Consider the following 24,024-nt stretch of genomic DNA (forward strand, 5'->3'; position numbering starts at 1 on the left):
GCATTGTCTCCGCTCTCCGGGGCTTGGCGAAAAAATTATTTCAGTCGAGTAGTCTAGCGTGGTCCAGCCGCGATGCTGTGCGTAATGTTTTGAATGGTCGGTCAATGCGCAGACTGGTTGGAAATGACTGTTTTTATTGACGTCAGCGTGCAGGCAAGTGCACCCCCTTTCTATCATCCTTACAACTGCACCATCTAATGGACTTGGGGTAACATACCAGCCAGGCATGAGCTTCAAACAGAAAGAAAGGCCTTTAATCCAGACGTTATGATGCATTCAAATCTTACCTTTTTTTGCTGTCTGGGATGCATCACGGTGCTCTCAACATTATTCTCATGGAGGACGAAAAATCACGTGACAAAAAAAATGAAACCCAAATAATTTAATAAATTACTTCAAATTTATTCCAACTCCTTCAGCAGTGGCAACATAGTTATAACCAAATGGAAAATATTACACTATTAACACCTTCAAAAATATATATCCACAACTCCCCTCTCCATACCTAAGATGAAATGTCTCTGCCGGCCCACCTCCTGAAACAAAATGTTTCGCAGGCAGGGGTGAACCATGCTTCAGTTATGTTGAGTACGCAGAACATAAACACAGTCATCGTTATAAATATTATTCAGCAGAAACACTGAGCAGGAGATTATTCACTTGGTATTTTGGTACACATACTGTACAGGGTGATATTCTGGATGATTTAACAATGACTTTTTTTCTGTTTACAGCTCTTTGACACTTCTTTTCATCTGACCCTGTATAATGATTAATACATCCTCCATCTCCCTGCTGATTAAGTGCTATTACATATGCTATGTATGAAACCTCAGCGCACTCTTTAACTGAAATACAATCACATTATGTTTTCTGTAATAGCAATAAAATCTAATAATTATTACAAAGCTGACAGCAGCATCACGCTGTCGCAGCTTTTCAGTTTTACATTAAAACAAAGAAAAAAAAATCTAATATTTCCTATTAAATAAGTCTTACTTGAACATGTAGCTCTCAGGTTTCCTTCTTACTAAAGAAAGAAAAACTTTCACTGTGTTTCAAGCATAAAGAAAAAGATACTGGTCCTGTTTATGAGTGTTTTTGTTTTTTGAAGTTGCCGTGATTTTCTTTTTTCCCAGAACACATTCAAGATGGAATGTGAGTTTTTACCCGAAACCGTCACTGGTGTTTGGTGTCTGGTTGAGCTGTTATAGATATCAGAGATGGATGGTAGTCTGAGTATGAATCGGTTTCCCAGATCAAGCCAAAAGCTCAAGCAACATAAAGAAAAAACACAATCATTGTCCAAATGTTGTCCTTGCGTGTATGTTGGACTAATCTACAGTAAGACTTGATGACTTGTGCAGAGACTGTGGTGTGTTTCGTGATGGTCAGGATGAGAGGCAGACTGTGGAGGCAGGCTCGGCCCTCCTTTCACCTTTTCCTCTTGTAGCTTTTTCTTGTTCCAGCGTGATGTCCCCTCGGCAGAGAGCCGGGAGGTTTCAGAGAATCTCCAAGTCTACGTGACGAACCTCCGGGTTACGTTGCTGTGGGTGAACAAAAAAGGGTTACATATCAAACCTGCTCTCGGAAAATGTTCAAAAGGTTATTTTTAACCTCTTAATATTCATTGAAAAGCTGCAAAACTCAGTTCTGGGCCTCAAAAATTAGGGATTTAATTGACAAAGGACAAACACAAACATATCAAAGCTTTCACTTTAAGTTTTAAGAGTAGGTAAGGAGGGCCACAGTGTGTATAAAGCCGCGTTTTCACCAAGCAGTCCGGGTCAGTTCAGTACAGTTTGGTACGGTTTGGTACAATTAAGCCTGATACCGTTTGCGTTTCCACAGCAAACTGTGCCCTCTCGTGGTAGGCGGTGTGTAAGCCGGATGCCAAAAGCTGCAGCTGTTTAACAATAGCGTGACGCCGTAGTAGTTCCAACAAAGAAGAAAAATGCAACACAGTAAACAAAGAGCATAGATGGAAGACATGCAGCATTTCATCCTCTCTGTGATTGGCATGTAGCTCTTTGATACAAAGTGTTATCAAGATTTGTTTCAGAGAAGTCTGTGTGCCGCCAGGAGAAATGCAGCCGCTGTCGGGGTAAGTGATGATTCTTTCGATCAATCAACGGTCTGCAGTGTTTAAGCTCCACCTTCCGAGAGCTGATCGGTTCGGTCTGGCACCCATACGAAAGGGTCCCAAAAAAGTAGGTCGGCTCGTCTTGGTTTTTAAGGATCTGTCCCGGGAGAAGTCAGTGGAAATGCAGGAAAATGTGCGCTGTAACAAGACGAACTGAACCTGTCTGCTTGGTAGAAACGCGGCTTATGTGCTCCACTGACTGACTCAGTAGATCTGTTATTTTGGCAGCAGTTCGTTATTTTAATAAACAATACTGTGTCTTGGTTGCTCCTGTCTGTTCTCTTGGAGTTTCTTTTCATGGCTATGGTATTTGATATATATATATATATATATTTTTTGGTATTTATTTATTAACTTAGTTAAGGATGTTATGTTTTTTGGAGAGTTTGTTTTTCTGTGAACAACATAACTCAAAAAGTAACAAATGGATCTTGATGAAATTTTCAGGAAATGTTCAACATGAAACAAAGAAGAAATTTTTGAGGTCATCCAAATTACTGTCTGGATCCTGTTTTTTTTTAAATCATTCTTTATCATTGTGAAATAGGGCCGTTTTCACCATATGTGTGTGTAACTCCACCATAAATGGTCGGATTGCTTTGCAAAACAAAACAAGGTCACCATAATTTCTGACAGATGTATAAGTACGATCCAGATCCTGACAATATTCTAGATACTAAGATCGGAATATGAAATATGCACTGAGCCACCATAATTTTCAACACTGTCAGGAAACAAATTATTGTACAAACCTGCGACTAACACCAAATTGTAGCAGACAGTCTGCTGAAAGGGAGTATAACATTAAAGGACAAAAGTGTTGCGTGACTTGGTGGAGTGCTTTTCTAGTTGTAAATGTCTTGATGTGTATTGTATGAGTGGACTGTGTATGAGTTTCCCCATCTGGGATCAATAAAGCTTTCTTATCCTATCTTAAAGATCTGGGGAACCCCACATAACACTGAAGAAAAACAACTACGGGAACACCTCCTAAATAATTAGATGAAATTCTGACAAATTGAGGGCATTCCTGAGAGGATGAGTCTCTCAGAGCTAAAGACAAGAGGAGATTCCTTATTCTACACAGATACTAACAACTGATGTCACATGCAAAGAAATAACTCCTGATAAATACAAAGAAGAATGATCTTGCACTTGAGTTCCAGGATATGTTGTATCTTTTTTAGCTGTGTTTAAATACCTTGAGTTCTTTCTCCAGGCGGTCCACCTCGGCCCCCAAAGTGTCGATGATGTTCTCCCCATGTTTCAGCATGAAGTTCTCCAGCTCCTCTGGGGTCTTCACCTGCTGGATGTCCTGCAGAGAGAGAACAAAAAAACACGCTTAAAGGTTGAGTTTTGCAGCTGACAGAGATTTCTCTTGTTTATCAGACTCAAACAAAAGAAAACCTGTTTGTTTACTTTGATCAGATTTCTAGAGCAAACGTTCATTTACAACCTTTGATCACTTCCTCTGCACTTCAACCAAGAAAAAACAGAAATGAAAGTCGAGAGTGTTCAAAATCCAAGGTAGTAGTCTTTTTGATGTCACAGTATTTTCGAATGTGAGCTCAGAAACAACAAAATCAACTAAGATACTCTTGAAATTTTACGAGCTGATTGTTGCAGCTGTCTTATAACTGTTAATTGGCTGGGTGAAGCTCTTCTTTCTGTGACGTGTCCAAAAAGTTCAATAAGAGTCCAGCGATCAGTTTAAAGGGTTTATTGTGCAAAAAAATCTAAATCCAAAACGAGCCAATATTTAATTCAGAACAAAAAATATGAAAATAATACCGGATGAAAACTAAACAAATAATGACGAACATGACGATAAAAAGTGACGGTCAACAAAAATATCTGAGCTCCCGACTCTGAGATTCCACAACCATGGATGGATTAAATTCAGAGCAATTATGTCTTCAAAGTGACGACGTCAAAATAAAACAAACCAGCTAAATATATTTCAGCTTCTACACTGATCAAAGATAAACATACAAGTTTCTCTACATTAATCAAACTTGAAATCACGCACAAAAGTGAATCATGTGTCTACCAGTGGGTTAGCACCGTGCCCTCTGGGTTAAATTTTGCATTCTGGAAATATTCGTATTGAATTGAGAAAAAATGGACTCACTGTGAGGATTTGGTCAATGTCTTGTTTCTCCAGATAAGACCTCGTCACCACTCGGCCATCGAAGTCGACTTCAGCCTTGAAGCGGACTTTACTCAGTCCCATGTCGGTGGCCTTCACGTCATGGATGGCCCTGCTCATAATGACACGCAACAAACCAGGAAACAGTTAGAAGAGGCAGGTCAAACATCACAACTTATGCTTTAATTACAGCTGACTTTTGCTGTAACACATGGATTTTACAGCATAAGAATTACAAAAAAAAAAATTGAACGCACAACTACAATCTGACTTCTAATGCCACCAAGGGGTTTTTAAACTCCCTTTTCCCCACTCTGTGTGACTCTGACGCTACAGACGGTTGCATGTAAAGACCAGTAAATACCAGATGATCTATTTTAAGCTCCGCTTGTTGTCCGCTTACATTAGTCCAGCAAACATGTGCTCACTTGATGTTGTTTGGACCGTGACTCTGGATTATTTAGATTCACACGTTATAATTCAGAGTCTCGCAGCATGTTTCATGAAAGCCTGTGTTTGTGTGTGTATTTTGGTCTACTTCTCTGACCTCACAGCGGGGTCGTTCTCGAGGAACTCTGTAAGCTTCTGTACACGCTCTGCCTGTATGGAGCGTCCCAGGAGAGCCTCGGTGTTGGTGTAGATGAGGAAGGCGGAGACGGTACCGAGCAATGTTCCAACGCCGATGGAGCCTAAACTGTCATAGTATGGATTACCTGGAGCAACACAGGTAGAAGGAAAGAGAAAGAAAATGCAAAAGATTTCCTTATGCAAACATTTTAAGAGGAGACTGTGGTATAAAACAGAAGAGTGAAAGATTACTTAGGGAGTCATCAAGCACATAAATAAAAAGAAACTAAACGGCAGTGCAGATAATGAGGGTGATATAAAGAGGTGATAATAAGACAGCTCATTAACTGCATGACTTCAGATGACAGATGAAATCCCAACTGATAGTTTCTCTGCTGGCGCAATAAAGGAACTCATAAACAGCATCTCTATAGACCTTTTCTGACTGAAGACAAACCTTTTTTTTTGTTCAGGTGACTCAGATCTGCTTTGTTATTGTTTCATTTATTGTGTAAACAATACACAGCTGATCCTGTAATTTGCTGTGCTACATCTTATGGTTGGAAAACAAACATGAAGTTTTGATAAAGTCTGGAGAACTTGACCTTGTCACAGTCTAACAAAACAAAGATTCTGATTTTATATCAAGATGAAGACAACTTCTGGGAAATCTCTCGATAACAAGAGTGAGTGGGGGGAGGGTTTGCAGCGCATAACATATTTTGGTTAATATAGAGGGAGAGTAAGTCGGGGTAGGACATGAAAAGCTTTTGCTTCTTCCTACTCCTTTCCAGACACGTTAAATTCTTTATTTGGTATCTACGAAAAACTGTGGTATGATGTACCCTTAAATTGACTGTTTTTATTTTTAACTGTTTTCTTTGTCCGAAATAAACTGAAACATTTGCATTTAATTTTAATGACTTCAAAATACCACAAAAACATCATTACTTCATGTATTATAAAGAAAATTTTGATATTGTTAATGACAGTCAGTGCCAAGCTATTGTAATAAGTGATCATGTTGTGGGTAAATGAAGACAGGATATGTGCTGAAAGAAGGTAATCCAGATGTCTTTGTTTACCTGTAAGAGAGGTGAGTCCCATACAGCCAGCAGCCATGATGACTCCTAACACAGCAGCAGCGTCCTCCAGCAGCACTACGTTAGTGCTCGGGTCTCGACTTTGCATGACTGCACACATCAAACATTTACATAAATCTTAAACATCAACAAGTTTGAGCCATGAGAGTACACGTTACACCAGTCAGTGCCTCTGGCAACCACTTGTATATCAGGTTTCAAAGTTCCACTCACGATATGCTAATTGATTTGGCCTGGATGACTCACATGTGTACCTGGTTTCATTTTACCTCTGAGGTAAGATTCAACCATGTGAAACTCCTGCTGGATTTATTACTCATCAGATTAAAATGAAACCTTGAGCCATTTAAGGGTAGATTAACAATTAAATGCCCATTTTAAATTCTTTCAAGTGATTGTAGGGATTTCAAGTCATAACTTTTGTGTAGCTCATGACGTCAGGCAAGGAAATTCACATTATTCACCATATTCATAAAACGATAATCCATGCTGGTGGGCGCTCTTCTTTATCTCGTTGACAGCAACCAGTAATGTGGCTGAGAAACGTAAACAGAAGAAAGTATTTCAACACAAAATCCTCAATTTCCGTAAAAAATTGATCAGATTTAGATGATCTTCTCTATAACTCACCTCCTTCAGACACGAGTGAGCCCGCTAAGATACAGTAAGCCTGAAACACAAGAATGATGGTTGGTAGGATCTCCAGGCAAACACTTTGTGAATTAATCTTTTGAAGTCTGCAGGAGAAGGGAAACAGAAGCTTACCCATAACAAAGATTCAATGGGTTCAGGGTGAAGCAATCCCATGATGCCATGGTACCAGGAGAGGCCTGCTCCCATCATAAAAATGCCCACTCCGCTAATGAGGGATGCGATGTAGCGCATGTTGGAGAAGCCGTACCTGAAGAAGACAGGAGGCCTTGAAACCGGTTCAGAGACTTTTCCCTACCATACAACAACATCTAGACCAATCCTTTTATTTGAATCAAACCTATTAAGTTACCCTTTTACTTATTAACTTCTGCTCTTATGTGTTGTGTTGACCATTCCAGAGTACTCATGTTCCTCTCATCATAAACACAGTAGTAAGTAGGGGTGCACCGATCACATTTTTCTGGCCGATCACTGATCTTTAAAAAGCCTGACCTGCCGATACAGATTTGGGCCGACAACGGTTTTTAATTTTTATTTTTGATAACTGACAGAATATACGTTCAATGTTCCAATCTTATTTTATTGAAAATCATCGAACAATACCTGTGAAACGATAAAATCTTTTTGTTTTAGCTTTAACAACTAATAAAGTGTCCTGAGTTTTAGGTCTGAGAGTAAAAAGCAACAATAGCTGGCTGTCAGACCTTCCCGGGGGTATATAAGATCAATTTTATGTGTAAGGATGGGTCGATCACCCATCACTGATCACCGATCTCTCAAAATTAAGGAAACTGGCATGTCTAGTAGTAAGTCAGGGTTCTTACGGGTGCCCAGCGTCAGGGTTGCGGACAGACTGGCTGATCCCTAGGGCGAGCAAAGCCTGGTTACAGGTGTCAGCCAGAGAGTGGATGGCCTCAGAGAACATGCTGGCTGATCCAGTGTAGACCCAGGCCAGGAGCTTGAAGAAGAAGTTCAGCCCGTTGCTGTTGAGACAGAAATGAGTGTGAGTGATACACATCAAATCTCCCAAGTGAAGATATTATAGAAACATCAAATACACAATGGATAAAACTTTTTGAACTCTGCATCATGAATCAATAATGTGTTATAATAACAAACTCCAAAGTTCCTAAACAAATTTCCAGATTGAGAACTTCACTAATCGAATCCTGTGAGAATTTGAGTGTATTCACTGATAGAAACATTCTGCTGCTCATGTGACCGCACGTGTCCTCTAACACAATCATCCTAATCCAATAGAGCAACGGGCCTCGTGAGACAAGGTCCCACACATTTACTCATCTTTACGTCTTAAACAGAGGAACAGCCTCAAGTCCACTTGTAGCTGTACCGGAATATGCTAGTCAGAAAGATTCCCAGCTAAATCAAACAGAGATGGGAACAGTAGGCGAACTTACATGCAGATAGCGACCATGACCACCTTCCCTGGCCCTTGTAGAAAAGTCGTCCTCTTCCCTGATCGAGGCTTGAAACAAAGGAAACATGATGACTTACTTTGAAGTGCATTAAAAAGTAATTCTTCTATGAATTTTAACAAAATTTGCAAAGAAGAAAGAAAATTTATTGTCAGTCACCCAAGCTGGTCAAATATACTGAATATAAAGATTCTCTGATTATTAATGACAGCCTTAAACACTTGATGTTATTCTGTGAAGCAGACTATGGGAACAAAAAAACAGCTGGTTGAGTAGAGAATATACCATGACATGCCAGAGTAAGGCAGCAGAGCATAATGGTCTCTGAAAAACAACCACACCCTACAGTAAACAGCAGGGACTGCATCAATACAGCTCAGAATGACATTGTCATATAGACGCTATGAACTCTGCAGCAGGGGCAAACACAAGTACATCACTAGTGAAACTTGAGCATGGTGGCAGGAACAACCTTACTTCTTTTCTATTTGGGAAAAAATAATTTGGATTACATCATCAAATCAGAGAGCAGGTGTAAAGGAGCGCTCACAGTGTCATGTGTTTGACTCCCGGCCATGACTCTTTGCTGTATGTCTTCCTTCACTTTCTACTCTTCACATTTCCTGTAAGCTTCCCAATCTAATACAAGCAAAAAAGGCCCAAACTTCTACAAAAAATACACTCTTACCTTTGTGTTTCCCCAAAAGTCTTTATACTCCTTCAACAGCTGTTGATTCCGAAATATATCTGTGAATGTGCAAACGAGACAAAAAGTTTGTAAATGATTTTAACTTTCAGGTAGGTTTTCCTCTTCCTACATTCAAAATCCAAGAAAATTTTAGCTCCTAGTCTGAAAAGAGTCTGACATCTAGCTCATTTGTCTTCTGAAGGGTTAAAGAAGCATTTTGATGATTGCTTCTTAATTATAAGAATGAAGTAAGCTGAATGTGGGCTCTCTCAGCATAATGCTCAAATCCTGACATGAATTTATTTGCAGGTTAGAGAACTGAAAGTAAAATGTGGTAATTAAAACATTATATGGAGTCTTAAAGGCAAATGGAAACCAGAGTGAACTAAACAAAGCCCTCTGGGATTGAGAGGGATTCAAATTAAAGTTAAAGTTTTGAAACACTTCTTAAAGTTCAAAGTATTATTACATGATTTCTTCGGTCTATATCTGGCCAGGAACAAATATAAACCTACTCTCTTGGTATTCTCTCTCCACCTCTTTCCTGAGATTTCTCTCTCTGGCCAAAGCTTCATGGCTCCCCCAAACATCAAGCGCCCTGATGGTCACACAGACAAATAAACGAATCAATAAAAGGAAGAGAAAGTATAATTTTTTGTAAGATGTTGATGTTATCTTGAATAAACTAACTTGGCCTCCACGTCAGATCTGAGGAAAACAGTAAAAGCCTCTGTGTCGTCGTGGGGGCTGCGCCTTCTGATCTTTCGAAGCTGCTCGAGATCGCTGGGGAAAAAAAGGGGAAAAGGAAGAAGTGTGGTGACACATGTTAGGAAGTCCTGTGATAAACTACATTAGGCAGTGAAAGTTCAGATAATCACAACAGCACGTGCACGGTTAATTCAAAAGAATTTGTGTTGTGGTCTGCCAGCGAGCAGACAGACACTTCACTACCATTTTTTACATGTGCAAGATAAAATGTAATGTTGGATGGCCATGAAAAAGAAGTTACCTCGGTTTCAGGCAGAACTCATTCATGGCTCTGACTGCAGTGATAAAGTTGTTCTGAGTGTACTTGGCTCCATATTCCCTTTTCTTTAGGACCGCTCGAACTGAAACAGAATAGGGTTATGATGAAGAGTGTAACCTGCTCCCATGTGTGTGCTGGCCGCCAAATCACAGGAATTATCTGGAGCATCTCAAAAGAAAGAATTAATCTAGAACCTTGTTTTTTCTTACCTTTAACTTGAATCGTCTCAGCTTTGGTAAGCCCCTTAGGTGACGACCCTATGAGAGCAACTTATTCAGTTATATTCAATCAAGTTACCAGAATCTGATGTTTCTATTTCTCATAAGAAAAAAAACATACAAAAAAAAAATACAAACATACAAGATACATTTCAACATTGTTTTTTTTTTTAAGAGAAATCATGTCAGATTCTCACCTGGTGCAGATGCCAAGATCTTTTCTGCTGACGGGACTTCCCCTGCCGCTGATATCGGAGGACCATCTTTACCATTTCCGGAGGTAGAATAATAATGCACCTTTCCCAACCCTAGAGAGGTGACACGGCAGTCTGGAAAGCTGAACCACAAACTGTGAAAGCCCCCACTTTGCAGACCTGTACAACAGAGCGCATTGATGACTGTTAAACCGAGCGTGTTGCACAGAAAACAAACACCCCAGTCAAAGGCAAAGCCAGTAAGAGCCCCTGTTATGCTCCTCACCGTAGCTCGGCTGGGGGAACCTCGGGGACCGCTGAGACAGAGGGGCCCTGTGCTGCATGGAGACCCTGCAGAAGACATGCCATGGTCTGTGGGCCAGGCTGGGAAACATCCTCGATACTGAAGTGCAGGAACTTGCTATGCGGAGTGAGAGATGGCCCGGTCACTGCTGTGATATAGCTGTTAACTTAACCCAATGCAAAACGATTAAGGGCAAAACACCGCCCCTCTACACCTGGCGACATTAATACGACTACAAACAAAAACGAAAATCTAACTTAACTGACATTAAAGTCAAATAAAAAGGTATGTCATTGCTTATCACTCAAAAGCTACGGAGGTACAAACTTAGCAACACTAGCTAGCTAACATCGTATGCTAACAGCGGTATCCTCCGTAAGTAACAAGTGCTGTGTCACACTTTAACTAAACTCTCTAACAAAGTACAACCCGCGTTTGGGTAAAATGATGTACGGTTATTCTAAACAGCCAATACCTTTCTATGGTGAATTTTGTTCTGCATAATCTGTGTCCATTTCGAGAATCTATGGCTAAACTGACGTACAGTAGGTGCTACAAACACACACACGTGACCTGTGACACAGATGTGACGTTGACTGTATTCTCGCGAGAGTGTGTGGATGTTTGGTTAGACTGCGCTCCTATCGCGATATTCTGTGGACTGATGTACAAACAAGGTCATTTGCTGTCAGTGGTGAAGTGTTTGAACTATTGGCAACTACATTAAAAATATATTATATGTATTTATTTATTTCTTTTTACACTGAACTATTCTAAGAGAAAAATATTTTCAACAGTCTTATTAAGTTTTTAATTCAGTGTTAAATCCAAAAGAGGCTGTTCACTTGGGATAAAGGGGGTCATTTTAGGTTTTACTGAGGTCAGAATATTATAGGGAAACCCAACTTCTAGGAAATACCAAAGGGCAGAGTTGCCCTCAATGGTTTTAAATCACGTGTAGTTTATGACTGTACTTTTTAAAATAATTATGTGTATCTCAGCAACATGTTGTTGGTGTGTCAGGGTTATCAAACTGTTTTATGGCCACTTAATTATGTGTTGGACACACCAACATGTTCAAAATGAAACAATATCTCCAGTAAATATATGTCAAGCAAATATAGCAGTGTAAAGAAAGCACAATAAACATCTTAATTTGGTTATAGGATCCAGACCAGTTAGAGACAGATATATAATGACCCAAAAATAACTTTGAGTTATTACATTTTGGGTTAAGTTAATTTTTTAAAATTAATTCATTCATTTTTTTTACATTATTCACCAGCTGTAACACTTCAGGTTTTATCACATTATTTAATTATAACATTTTGGTGTGTTGTTTCAAATTGGGCTCCAACAAAGCTAGGCAAAACTGTGTATAGGTACAGTCACATATTACACTTGGTCACTCAAAGCCATAGCAGGAATGTCACATCTTGGGAGGATAAAAGTTTTGTCTCAAGCCCAGATAAGAGGACCTCCTACTGCAGTGCATGCATGAACATAGCTTTGTTTGAATATGAAAAACATTTTTCAGACTGTAGAGAAAATGTAAAAGGCCACCAAGATAAGAGTGGTCTATAAAAGCCATAGAATGAAGACACAGTTCGTAAGACAATAGTTAAGAAAAAACCTGTAGGTTTATTGAGTCTTAGGACAGTACAGTTTATGTTAGGACCTTGCATTGTTTGTAAATAGGCAGCCTAAAGAGAAGCAGTGATTATGATATTGATCTAACAAATGACTAACAAATCAAACACATACACTAGGGGGGGAGGTCTTTTGACTTCCTGTGCAATCACTTGACAAAAATACCTGCAGATCAATCTCTTCCATTTCACAATCATCAAAATTGAACCTGAAATATTCAATCAGTAATTAAGACCCACAGTACAGTTTAAGAAGGCCATAATTCAGTCTTGGTCCATAAAAAAATAAAATAAAGAAATAAAATAAAATAAAATAAAATAAAACAGGCACAAATAAGGTAAGAGAAAATGGAAGCGTGTAGTTTTAGAAAGCAAGTTGTCAAGCTGATCTAGAAGTGATTCAGAGTAGTGACTCGGCCCTGGTATGCTGGTCTGGGCGTCTTGAAAAGCATAGGGTGTGTGTTTGCGTTAGCGCATTGTGACAAACTCCTCAGATGAGGTGGGGTGAATGGCGACAGTCTTGTCAAAGTCTGCTTTGGTAGCACCCATTTTAACAGCCACAGAGAAGCCCTGCAGCATCTCATCACAGCCCAGGCCCTGCATGTGCAGACCAACCACCTGAGGACAAGAGACAATACAGAAAATCACCGTACACGGACAAGAGTGTTTCAAGAGTTAAAACATAAAAACACTTTAAGAGAGACTGTAAAAGTTTATAACCTGGAACTAAGCGTTTTAAAGTTAGTTTTTGGAGTTGATAGATTAATGGTCAGATCACAGATGAATTTAAAATCCTTTAAATAATATACAGGTGGAGACAAACCCTGGGATCAGTACAGGAATCAACAAAGGACATATAATCCTGTTTAAGGAAAGAATGGGCACACCAAAACTCAAAAGACTGATGTGTCCTGACAGCACTTCATTATGGGTGGGGTCACAGTGTTTTGTACTTTTTCAAAATCTGCCTGCATATTGAAGGCGTTGATTTAACTCTTCTGACGTCAGTAGGGATTAGAGTGCTTGTTTAGACATGTTGAACATGGGAACGTTTTGGTGGCACAATGATCTAAAGACAAAACATTGCTGGGAACTAGTGCTGTCAGGTGATTAAAAAAATTTATCTAATTACAGGATTTGTAATTAATCAATCTGATTAATCACATTTCAATCTCATATATGCTTAAGGTCCCTATATAAAAAAAAAAATAATTCTAGGACATTACATAATCGAAGGGTATGACAAATCAAATGAATACACCAGAAAAAAAGATTTTTAAATCCATATTTTTTCAACTGGCCAATATTAAAATGTCTGTGTTCGCTACCAATGATGTTGTGCAACCTTTTTCTGAGTCTATAGAAGTGAACTGTGTTTTTCAGCAGGGGAAGGCGAGGGTCTGTTGGAGCTTGTCAATCAAAATCATGCTCGTAAACCACTGTGGGTGAGAGTGGTGTGCTCTTTGGATGAGAGCTCAGTATGGATATGAGGAGAAGATGTGAGATGACAGAGACATAGTGAGACACTGCAAGTCAGAAAAGACTTGCAGTGGTTGAAAAAACAGAAAGAGAGACATAAAAGAACAGAGTCCACTCTTTTTAGGTAGTTTTGGTGTTTACACAGTCATACAAAACAGTATTATTAGGGTCTTGAAAGATCATTCAAGATATGCTGAGTTAATCAAATTAATTTTTTTTATCGCATTAACTTGAGGTGTAATTAATTGATCTTATTAATGCACTAAAGTAACAGCCCTACTGAGAACAAAACACCTTATGTAGGCACCTTAGTGTGTACTACACACAGAAGTGAGGAATAATACACTCTTGAAATACAGATATGCCTCCATCGGTACATGAAGTGCCTCTTTTTCTTTGTGGTTTTTAATAATCAAGGCACATCTCCCTGCAGGAGAGCTGATGGCAGCGTGGATAGGAGAAAGAGCAGTGAAGAGAAGATTTCCCTTTATTTTTAATTCTTTAAATTACTGGGCAGGGCTTGTTTGCAACTGGAATTAATCATGTCTGCACAGACAACAATACACAGTCAACAAAATAACAATTAAACATATTGTGGCGCATAGAAACAAATTATGTTTTCTGTTCATGTATTTATTTTACAATGTAAAACAGTTTTAATTGAATTCAAGTGTCTTATGTATGCTTGCATTAAAAATCATTAATGTGAATTCAGCATTTTTATTACTGTATGTTTGAGCCGCTATCAAATAACACTTTTTACCGTTTCTGTTTAAAACAACTAGAATAAAAATTTTTAATCACAGATGCTGAATCACTCTTCATAATGTTGAATAATTTGTCATTCATGACTTCTAAGGTTTTACACAGGTTTCAGGATTTTTAGAAAACCATCAAGAAATGAAAGTAACAACTGATTTGAAATTCATAAGAGATATCACTATAACAATAACGGAGAAAGTACATTAGAGGATTTGAAAAAAAAGGGAGGTGACACCAGAAAAACAGTTTCTTTTTAGTTTTTTTTACTGCTGAGTGACATTTTTCTATTATTTTTTTCCTAAAATGTCAGAATTCTGACATTAAAGTCAGCATTTGAGTTTGAGGTCAACATCCTGAGAAAAAGACAAAACTATGACTTTAGTCTAGGATTCTGTGGAAAAGCAAGAATTAAAAAAAAAAGTCATATCCAAAAAAGTATTTTTTTAAACTGTCTTCTGTGGAGATGTTCCTTTCAACACTTGTGAATAAAATATATTTTGATGATATTTCCCATCAGAAGTAAAAAGTGTAAAAAGCAGAAAAGTCCTACCTTCTCCTCTTTGCCCACACACACAAGTTTCATGACACACTGACTCTTCCTGCTCGTGATGGCGTGATACATGGGAGTGAAGGAAGTCCTGTAGATCTTCACGTTCTCCTTCCCTCTGGTTTTTATGGCCTCCTCTGTAACAGAAAGATAAAACCACTGAATGTTGTTCTACTAAACTAAACTAGGACAGGATTAGCATTCAGTGAGACAACACATGATGTTTTCTACTGATACACAGGACACACAGTGCACACACGGGTGACCTTTGAGGCCACTCCTCACCTTCTGTGAGGCCCACCGTCCCGATGGGTGGGTGGCTGAACACCACTGTGGGGATACAGGAGTAGTCCAGCTTGGAGTCCTTCTTGCCTTCAAACAGTCTGTGTGCCAGCTTTCTGCCTGCAGCTATGGCAACTGCAGAAATGAAAAACAAAGCTTTGCATTAACATCTCAAAAAAATATTGCTGTTCATACAAAATAATAAATATAGTCGGTGAGTGGATGTAGTATACATTTTCTAGATAGAAAACGGGATAAACTCTAACCAGGTGTGAGGAGAGCTCTGCCACAGACATCCCCCACGGCATAGATTCCTGATCTGCTGGTATTCTGAAACTCGTCCACGATGATGTGGCCTTTTTCATCCGTATCCACACCCTGTGAACAGACCAGACATCACATTTCAAACCAGAAAAGCACTCAGAGATCGTAGATCTCCGCTAAGCATATTCTGATTATTACGCAACACTTTAGTCCTACTTTAATGTTATACTCCCTTTCAGCAGACTGTCTGCTACAATTTGGTGTTAGTTGCAGGTTTGTACGATAATTTGTTACCTGACAGTGTTGAAAATTATGAAAATCTGGATCCCACTTTTTCATCTGTCATAAATTATGGTGACCTTGTTTTGTATTGTTTTGCAAAGCGATCCAACCATTTATCGTGGAGTTATATACACATATGGTGAAAATGGCCCTTCTCACAACTAAAAAGAATCCTTTAAAAAGGTCCTGGATCCAGATGGTAATCTGGATCACCTCCAAAATTTAATCAATTCTTCCTTATCCTATTTTGAACATTTCCTGAAAATTTCATCAAGATCTGTTTGTTACTTTTTGAGTTATGTTGTTCACAGTCAAACAGACAGACTCTTCTGACCTGTAGTTTTTCCAAAGCTGCAGTTTCTTTCTATGCTTCTGCTTCGCTTTAAACTTTACTTTAAACTGTAAACTTTTCTTACTTTCTTAAATTGGCTAAGAAGAATAGTAAAATGTAATTTTCACTGACTGTTTTGTCAGTTTTCTGTTGTATGTTATCACCTCTTCACATGTCACAGTCTGTTTTTCACTTATCATCACAGAGAGCTCAGCAGACCGTTACCATCTCTCCAATGTTCAGTCCAGAGGTGTTTGGCTGCCTCCCGATAGCCCAGAGGAGGCAGTCCACCTCCTGTATGGTTCGAGTCTTCTCCTCTTCACTCTTCTTCTCTGGGTCTTTAGAGACAAGCGTCACCTCTAGGCCTTTTTCCGTTTTCCTCACAGACTTCACCTGCGAGTTCTTCCACAGATCTACACCTGAGTTCTGCAGCTCTTTGGTGCAGTTTGTGCTTATTAGGCTATCAAAGTTCCTCAAAACCTGCAGAGAGGATGTGAGAGTACGTTAAGTTTTCAGAGTTATAATCTTCTCTCTGAGAAGATGCTGTAGTTCTGAGGTTCTTACCCCTGACTGCCGAATGATGAGGGATGTTTTAGACCCAAGGGTGCAAAGGATGCCTGCCAACTCAACTGCAATATAACCTGCACCCACAATGACACTGCGCCTGTTGAAACAAAGAGTTTTTGATCAGAAGCACAAACTTAGAAAAACAGCTCCTCACTTTAAACACACATATATCAGATACAGTGCATAAACTGCTTACTTTGGCAGAGATTCAAGCTCAAAAAAGCCATCACTGGTAATCCCCAGATTTGCACCTGGAATGATAGATTAATACAACATTTTGCACATTATTTCTCTTATTTTGTGGACAATTAAAAGTGTATTTCTATGGAGCGTCTCTAACCTGGAACTTCAGATTCACTCAAAACAGAAGGCTGCCCTCCAGTGGCGATGAGGATATGAGGAGCTGTGTATTTTCTTCCATTGACCTCCACAGTAGGCTCAGGATCATTTGTAAACCTGGCATGGCCATGAATTGTTTGGATCTTAGCCTGGAACGGACAAAACATGTTTATTTTCCATCCAACTATTTATTCCACTTTAAAGCACAGTGAAAAAATAATAACGCCACGGACACAAAATGACAGAGAAGTTACACAAATGAACTTACTTTGTCGAGATTGTTGCGATAGATGCGATTTAGGTGGCTTACGTAAGCGTCCCTTTTGGCTTTGAGGGTTCTGCAACAACAGGACAACACACCAAGGATGAGGGATTGTTTTTCTTAACCCACATTCACACAAGGGAGAACCTGCACTACGCTGTATTTAAAATGACACACCCTGTATTAAAACACATTGAAGTGGAGGGTTCACTGACTTTAATTGCCTGTTTTTACAGTAATAAAGATTTTATTTCAGATATTTTTGAGATAACTTCTTTAAGATCTTGATGTTGTAATATCTCAGGATGACAAAGCTCATTTCCTTTAAAGACAGGATCATTTTCTGGCAGTGAATAACTTTATATAACTGGCTCATCACTGCTGTAGACAACACTATGTTATACTATGCTGCCATTGCTCTTTTTTCTGTGAAGTATTTTTATTCGATTTTCTGTTATTGAGGTATGTACAGAAAAGGAAAAGACATTTTAGAAGAAAAACAGAACTCCCTCAGAACAACATTCAGACAACACACTCAACTGACACGGGGTATCAACAATTGGACAGTGGTATCGCAGAAAGGAAGAGAAAAGGAAGGACTAAGTTTTACTGAAGAACTGACTTCATAAAGAAATGTACATTTCACCCAGGACATTCATATTCAGTACATTCGAAATGGTATAAATCACCTTATTTACCAAAATAACAAAATAGCGCAAGCTTGATGCTAACGTATATGAGAAACTGCATTGATATGTTAGCAGTTAGCATACATTAGTATAACTTCAGCTTCAGAATAGAATTTCAACTTTCATCACAGAAACATATCACATCAACTCTTTGTAAAAAATACTGAGAATTTCAAATGTCAAAAGCTAACAAGTGATTGAAAGGCTCATGGCTGACTTCATAACTACGGAAAGGTTCCAAACAACTTAAACCATTGCTATAACCACTTTGAGACACTAGATGGCCTTTGTGAATTATTAATACATTACAACACAGCCAAGCACATCAACGTCACATTGTGTGCAATTTTTACCTGTTCCTATATAATTATGCCCAGAAATATCCAGACTCAGGGACCAATTACATTTTATTCACTTACAGTATAAACTCAATTAAATGTTGTTGACACAGAAAACCTGTAAAGCTACTTTTTGTACCAAGAAAATTCACAGCAGGAATTGATAAGGGAATTGATAAAGAATCAGATCAATAAGCAGAATCGATAAGGGCATCGGTATTGACAAAATCTTATCAATTCCCATCCCTATAAATAAGTAAATAAATGACTAAATAAATAACAAAATCAGCTAGCCAGTAGTTCATTGGTTTTCAGCTTTAATAGACAAGGCATCTCTATGTAACCTTTCAGGAAGAATCTGATTTTCTCAAGTCTCACGCAATATAAAATTTCTGTTATGTGTGGGTGGGGATGAATGAGTCAATTTAAGAAGAATGAGCCTCCTTACTAGCAGGGTGGAAAAGGCAATAATTCGATATGAAGATTCTGACCAGCCAGAGGATGAAAGCAAACCAATAAGAGCAATAAAAGGGTCAGAGTTCACAGTGCAGCCAAGGACTTTCCCTAACATATCAAAAATGGCGCACAAAAAAATCTGTCATTGCTTTTCTTAAAGTTGTTTTTTAGGGCTTTTTGATGAGTTAGAGGAGGACAGTGGATGGAATAGGAAACAGGATGAGAGCGTGGGGAGGTTGGATTTAGAGATGCACCTATCCAGCTTTTCTGGTCCTGATAACGATACCTGGGCTTTGAGTATTGACTGATACTGATCCGGATCTGATACCAGTGTTAAATAATAGAGATGGGCCGATGCACTTTTTAACATTCAGATCCGATCTGATCTATCAAAATTTTATTGTGCCGATACTCGATCCATATCGATACAGTAGGCAACATAGTAAAACATAAAACAAACAAAACATTCTGAATTTCAAGCCATTTATTAAATAGCGTTGCAACAACCTGAGTGCAATATGTATCAACATGGTATGTCGGGATGCACCAATCCAACTTTTATGGTTCCGATACTGATACCGATACCAATGCCTGGGCTTTGGGTATCAGTCCATACCGATACTGATCCGATACCAGTGTTAAATAATAATAATAAGACTGGTAATGTTTTGGGTAAAAGGCAAAAAAATGAGTGGATGGAAAAACTGAAGTAAATGTTTATCTAAAATATAGAACATTCAAATGTTTAGCACTATTTTGGTAAAAACAATGATTCAGAATGTACAAAAATTCTATTCAAATGCAAACTTTTATACCCTGTAGACTGGTAATACAGCAAAAAAGTGCATCAAATAATAATCTAAATCAAATAGCCAAGAGCACCAGTGAAAAAAGGCATGGAGCTGTTTGCCTGGATCAACACAATGGATCGGCCCCTTTCCCACACATACCAATCCAGCTTTGAGGGGCACCAATACACTGATAACCGATACCAGGATCGGTATCGGTGCATCCCTATTAAATAATAACCTGCATGCTCTACTTTTGGATAAGATTGGGAATGTTTTCAGTACAAGACAAAAAACTATAAGTGTCTAAATGTTAAACAGCAGTTTGGTTAAAAATGCTTCAGAATTTACAGAAATGACTACTTGATTGTCAAATTTTAAATCATAGTTTAGCATTAGTGTCAAGTTTGAACCAATCCTTTCCCACCAATACCAGGATCAGATCAGTGCATCCCTAGTTGGATTTGGGCCACCCACACTAGGGTGAACCTCATGGAGCGCAACCGAGCTCATTGTGAAAACGTAAGTTAAACCTAATTCTGTCTATTTGTTCTTTTCTAACTCTGGAAATACAAGTTATGATCAACTGGACGTAACTAAAGCAAACAGTAAACCAGTTTGGGCAACTTTACACAGACAGAAACTAAAAACAAGGAAATCTTTTGCGCTCTACCTGCAACTTCCTGCTTTCTACAGGGATGTAAACTGACCATGATTAGCCAACAAGTCTGTTGAAATGTGTTCCAGCTCAGTGACAAATATGAAGCAGGCAGTCATGGAAATCATTTCCTTCTTTTCTAAACACATCCCAGAGCTAACATAAACATTCGATGTGCTGTTCTCAGACTTTCTCAGACATTGTCTTCAACATTTTATCATACGTTTAGCTTGTCACACACTCAAATCTTTAAAGATATTAAACCATGACATACCATTTTTTGTTATTTGCAGGGTGAGATTATGATTTTTGTTAAAACTCCTTCTGTCAATCTAAATGGACACTGTGACAAAGACAGTGTTTATAAAGTCAGAACAGCTACAGCCTACAATAGTTTCATATCAACAGGTTTTGTGATATTAGTGAACTTTGTTGCTTTTTTAATACTTTCTCAAGAGACTTTTAACAGAAAACTGAAAAACTACAGAAACTACAAAGTGGACAAATGTACTTTATACACAAAGGGAATACACGGCACATTCAACACGGCACACTGTTGCATAAAAAGGTGAAAAAAGACACCAGCAGACACTTGTGTACGTGATACTTACTCCCAACTGAAGCGGGTATTTCCAACGTCATAGCCATAATCACCATGATCGTGCAGATACTCCGCATGAACGGCGGCGTTCCACATAACCTGGAAGAAGAGGAACAAGGAAGAAAGTGGATTTAAAACCACGCAGAGTTTTATAGATTTGATCATGTCTCAGCTCAGGGAATGAATGACTTGAGAACTGTACCTTCTTTGGGACGCAGCCAACATTGACCTAAAAATTATAAAAACAGAGCACGTTAGCAAACAAAGGCTTCAGCAATGCTACATGCTAAAGATGACTGCACTTTGTTCAGACGGTTTTAAAATAAAAAAAGGAATTGCACACAAGAGTCAGCAGGCATTAAGGAACAAAAGCTACTTTGTTCATGCTTTAAATGTCAGAGATCAATATCAAAATAAAAATCCACGAAACATAATAAAGTCTGTGTTGTGAAGCAACATTTTACACACATGAAATGAAGTTCAACGAAAGACACAAACTTCACACCAAAACTTTGTCATGAAAAAAAAGCTAACCTCATCTTTCATTAAACAGTTTGATGAAATTTGATTTGACTGCTGTAATATGATCTGGCACACACCATCACTTTATTTTATAGTTTATTACAGCGGTTGTGTAATTGATTAAACGCACTGTCTAGCCATGGGCAATAGTAAGATTTATGGCGTTATCACTTCTCATTTTCATCTTCCTCTCAGTTGAATCAAAGATGCAGTTAAGGTTTTGATGGATACTAAAATTTAAAACAAACAAGAAATTTACCAGAAATAAGTAAATTGAAATGTATCTATTACACGTGTAACACAGACACACTTCCACATTTCAAATGTGTCTTTTAAGGGTGGTTGTGGGTCATTTTTAGTGTTGAACAAATGTTAAGAGTCGTATAAACTAGTGTTTTTTTTAGTTCCTACAACTTACAGATATAAGATGAAAAACTTACACTTATTATAATAAAAGATAAACAAAACAAAGCATCTAAAAATCTTGAATATGACACCAGGTTAAGAGGAATTAGAAACAAAAGTTAAAAAAAAAGAAAAAAAAAAGTTAGGTAACATGAAATTACACACTTGTAATCTATTGTACCCTTTGCTTTGTAATGCTCCGGGACATCATGGTCAGGGGAGTGCTTATCAGCAGAGACGCTTCAAAACTCAAACAATGTTTGTTGTAAACAAAAAAAACTTCCACAAAAGGAGTCCCGAGGTTTCGCAGTGAACCTGGCAACCGACATGCGTGTTAAAGCTGCAGAGGCCACAGCACAGTGACAGAGGGCGGAAAGGATAACAGTGTTTGATTGTATTTTTACTCACGCAGGTACCTCCGAGTTTGTGACTCTCGATGACGGCGGTGGCTGCACCGAGCTCCGATGCCCTCCGAGCCCCGGCCAGACCTCCAGACCCACCGCCGATCACCAGGAAGTCGAACCGGGTGGTCTCGGTCGCCGACGCGTCAGAGGCCATGCTTCTGCGGATAACTGCGTGTCTGCAAAAGGACGAGAAAAGTTGCTTTCTGAGGAGGAAGCAGCAAGAGGAGGATTGCGCCCGAGTTAGCTGGATTAAAATTGCCATAACCAGGAAGCCCGTCGGCAGGCGTGTGTGTCCGGCGAATGGGAGGTGTCAAGTGAAAGCCAATGCTGTGTCATTATGAATTGCAACAATGGTGTGTAAATCCCAGAAACAGTTTTCACAATAGTCATGGTGATCCTCACATGAACTACAGTGGGCTTTCAACAACAGGTTAAAGAGCGCAAATTGTGCTACAAGAATCCCCTCAAATAAAAAGATAGATGAGACACTTCATTTAAAAAGTTAAAAATATACTATCTTTAAAATCAACAGCGTGACAAAAACTTAAATCAAGTATTTCTCATGATAACAGTGTGTTACTCACCTTGGTAAAGCCAGAGACACTGGCGCAGAAGGAAGCAGTCTGCATATCCTCAGAAACAACATGTTTTACGCGTTTAGGGGCATTTTAGCTTCATGTGTCCGCAGAGCGCCGTTGTTTATCACTCTGCCCCCTCTCAGTCTAGGGAGACCTTTGGTTTACCTTCATTATCCCTCAAAATACAAAAGCTGTCAACTGCTTCCTGTGTCACTGGGTGAGCTCACAAAATACAGACCCGTTAACACCACATGCCCGTTCCTGGTGGGTTGTAAACCGCTGCGAATGAGGTCATCGGATGAATAAGTGAGAAAACACTCAGACGACTATAAAATAAATTCCCCCAAAAAACCTTTTTTTATTTCTTTTAAAACAAATGTATTATATGTAAACAGCCTTATGATGCAAAGGATGTTTACCTGTTTTTCTCAAGAAAACCGCCTGCTTAACATCAACTTCAGATACCGTCCATTCCAATATTATGGAAATGCGTTTCCGTTTAGACTTTTCTAAATAAGAGCATGCCCAGGCACTTTTTTTTTTTTTTAAATAAACATTACTGAAATTCATTTTAAATTTGAAAAGAAGTCAAATAGTGAATTTATCTCGTCAACTGTGTGGTTAAAATGTTTCTTCTATTCAAAGTACTGTGAAATGTATTTTTTAGATAAATGCAGAAACTGTATAAAGGAATGTGCCGGGTTAGTGAAGTTGGTGATAAGAGCATATTTCATATAAAAAAATAAAACAAGATATTTAAATCATATTGTGAAATTTGCCACAGTTGCATTCAAAATTCAACAATATACAGTTTTGAAATTTGTCAAATATAAAAGATTTCTTAAATGAACAATATAACTTTGTTTCCTTGCAGTGAAGGTCAGAAGTTGCAGGTCAACTGACTAACTTTGGTGTCTGATGACTTGTTATGGCTATCCAAAGCTGCTCCTTTGAGCTATAATGCTTTTAATCAGTGTTAAACATCTTTTTTTTTTTTTTTTTTTTTTAATTACTGACCACAACAACAACCAAAACATTGGCATTCATAAACACTTTAGCTGAATGTCTTTTCCACCAGGAGGTGAATTTGTCCCCTTACAATTCACTTTCACACCATCCTGAGCTGGAAAGAAACCAACAAGTGCATCATCAACAATGGCAGCCTGAAACGCACCACCACCTTCACTACTCCCCGTGTCCTTCACTGAACAGACTTGGGTAGATTATCGAGCCCCACTGCTTAGAAAAGTGGCCTGACTGGTAGCCAAGGGTCTTTTAGCAATCTCTGCTAAGGTTGAGGTTGATTACTGAAAAGTTCTCAGCTTCATAATGTTCAGT

The 24,024-nt window shown here is 38.7% G+C and overlaps 2 protein-coding genes across 8 annotated transcripts; both read right to left on the reverse strand.

Annotated features, from left to right (window-relative positions):
- Nucleotides 1-378: 378 nt before the first annotated feature.
- slc30a9 (solute carrier family 30 member 9) lies at nt 379-11,106 on the reverse strand. Of its 4 annotated transcripts, none has more exons than XM_074674593.1 (18): nt 10,959-11,106; nt 10,466-10,596; nt 10,183-10,359; nt 9,977-10,024; nt 9,750-9,849; nt 9,431-9,523; nt 9,256-9,338; nt 8,741-8,799; nt 8,035-8,102; nt 7,441-7,599; nt 6,728-6,863; nt 6,593-6,632; nt 6,427-6,498; nt 5,945-6,052; nt 4,840-5,005; nt 4,275-4,404; nt 3,345-3,458; nt 379-1,547 (listed from the first exon to the last, which is right to left on the reverse strand). In XM_074674593.1, the coding sequence occupies exons 2-18, from the start codon at nt 10,572-10,574 to the stop codon at nt 1,503-1,505; spliced, it is 1,707 nt and encodes a 568-aa protein (XP_074530694.1). In that variant the 5' UTR covers nt 10,575-10,596; nt 10,959-11,106; the 3' UTR covers nt 379-1,502. The 4 variants fall into 4 exon arrangements, with proteins under 4 accessions (XP_074530694.1, XP_074530695.1, XP_074530692.1 ...); XM_074674594.1 differs by having other exon boundaries at nt 10,183-10,293; nt 10,466-10,600; nt 10,959-11,080; XM_074674591.1 differs by having other exon boundaries at nt 10,466-10,600; nt 10,959-11,080.
- A 998-nt stretch (nt 11,107-12,104) lies between these two features.
- gsr (glutathione reductase) lies at nt 12,105-23,184 on the reverse strand. Of its 4 annotated transcripts, XM_074674824.1 has the most exons (14): nt 23,106-23,184; nt 22,693-22,965; nt 22,113-22,284; nt 20,980-21,006; nt 20,788-20,876; nt 17,254-17,323; nt 16,987-17,134; nt 16,843-16,897; nt 16,644-16,743; nt 16,305-16,559; nt 15,469-15,580; nt 15,206-15,337; nt 14,924-15,057; nt 12,105-12,750 (listed from the first exon to the last, which is right to left on the reverse strand). In XM_074674824.1, exons 2-14 carry the CDS (start codon nt 22,752-22,754, stop codon nt 12,601-12,603), a joined length of 1,506 nt encoding a protein of 501 aa, XP_074530925.1. In that variant the 5' UTR covers nt 22,755-22,965; nt 23,106-23,184; the 3' UTR covers nt 12,105-12,600. The 4 variants fall into 4 exon arrangements, with proteins under 4 accessions (XP_074530925.1, XP_074530924.1, XP_074530922.1 ...); XM_074674823.1 differs by having other exon boundaries at nt 22,693-23,167; XM_074674821.1 differs by lacking the exons at nt 22,693-22,965; nt 23,106-23,184 and having other exon boundaries at nt 22,113-22,435.
- Between the last annotated feature and the right edge of the window lie 840 nt (nt 23,185-24,024).

The sequence above is a fragment of the Halichoeres trimaculatus genome, unplaced genomic scaffold (assembly GCF_033239565.1).
Source record: "Halichoeres trimaculatus isolate MK-OKI-2021-1 unplaced genomic scaffold, fHalTri1.1 fHalTri1_scaffold_7, whole genome shotgun sequence".
Classification (NCBI taxonomy): domain Eukaryota; kingdom Metazoa; phylum Chordata; class Actinopteri; order Labriformes; family Labridae; genus Halichoeres; species Halichoeres trimaculatus.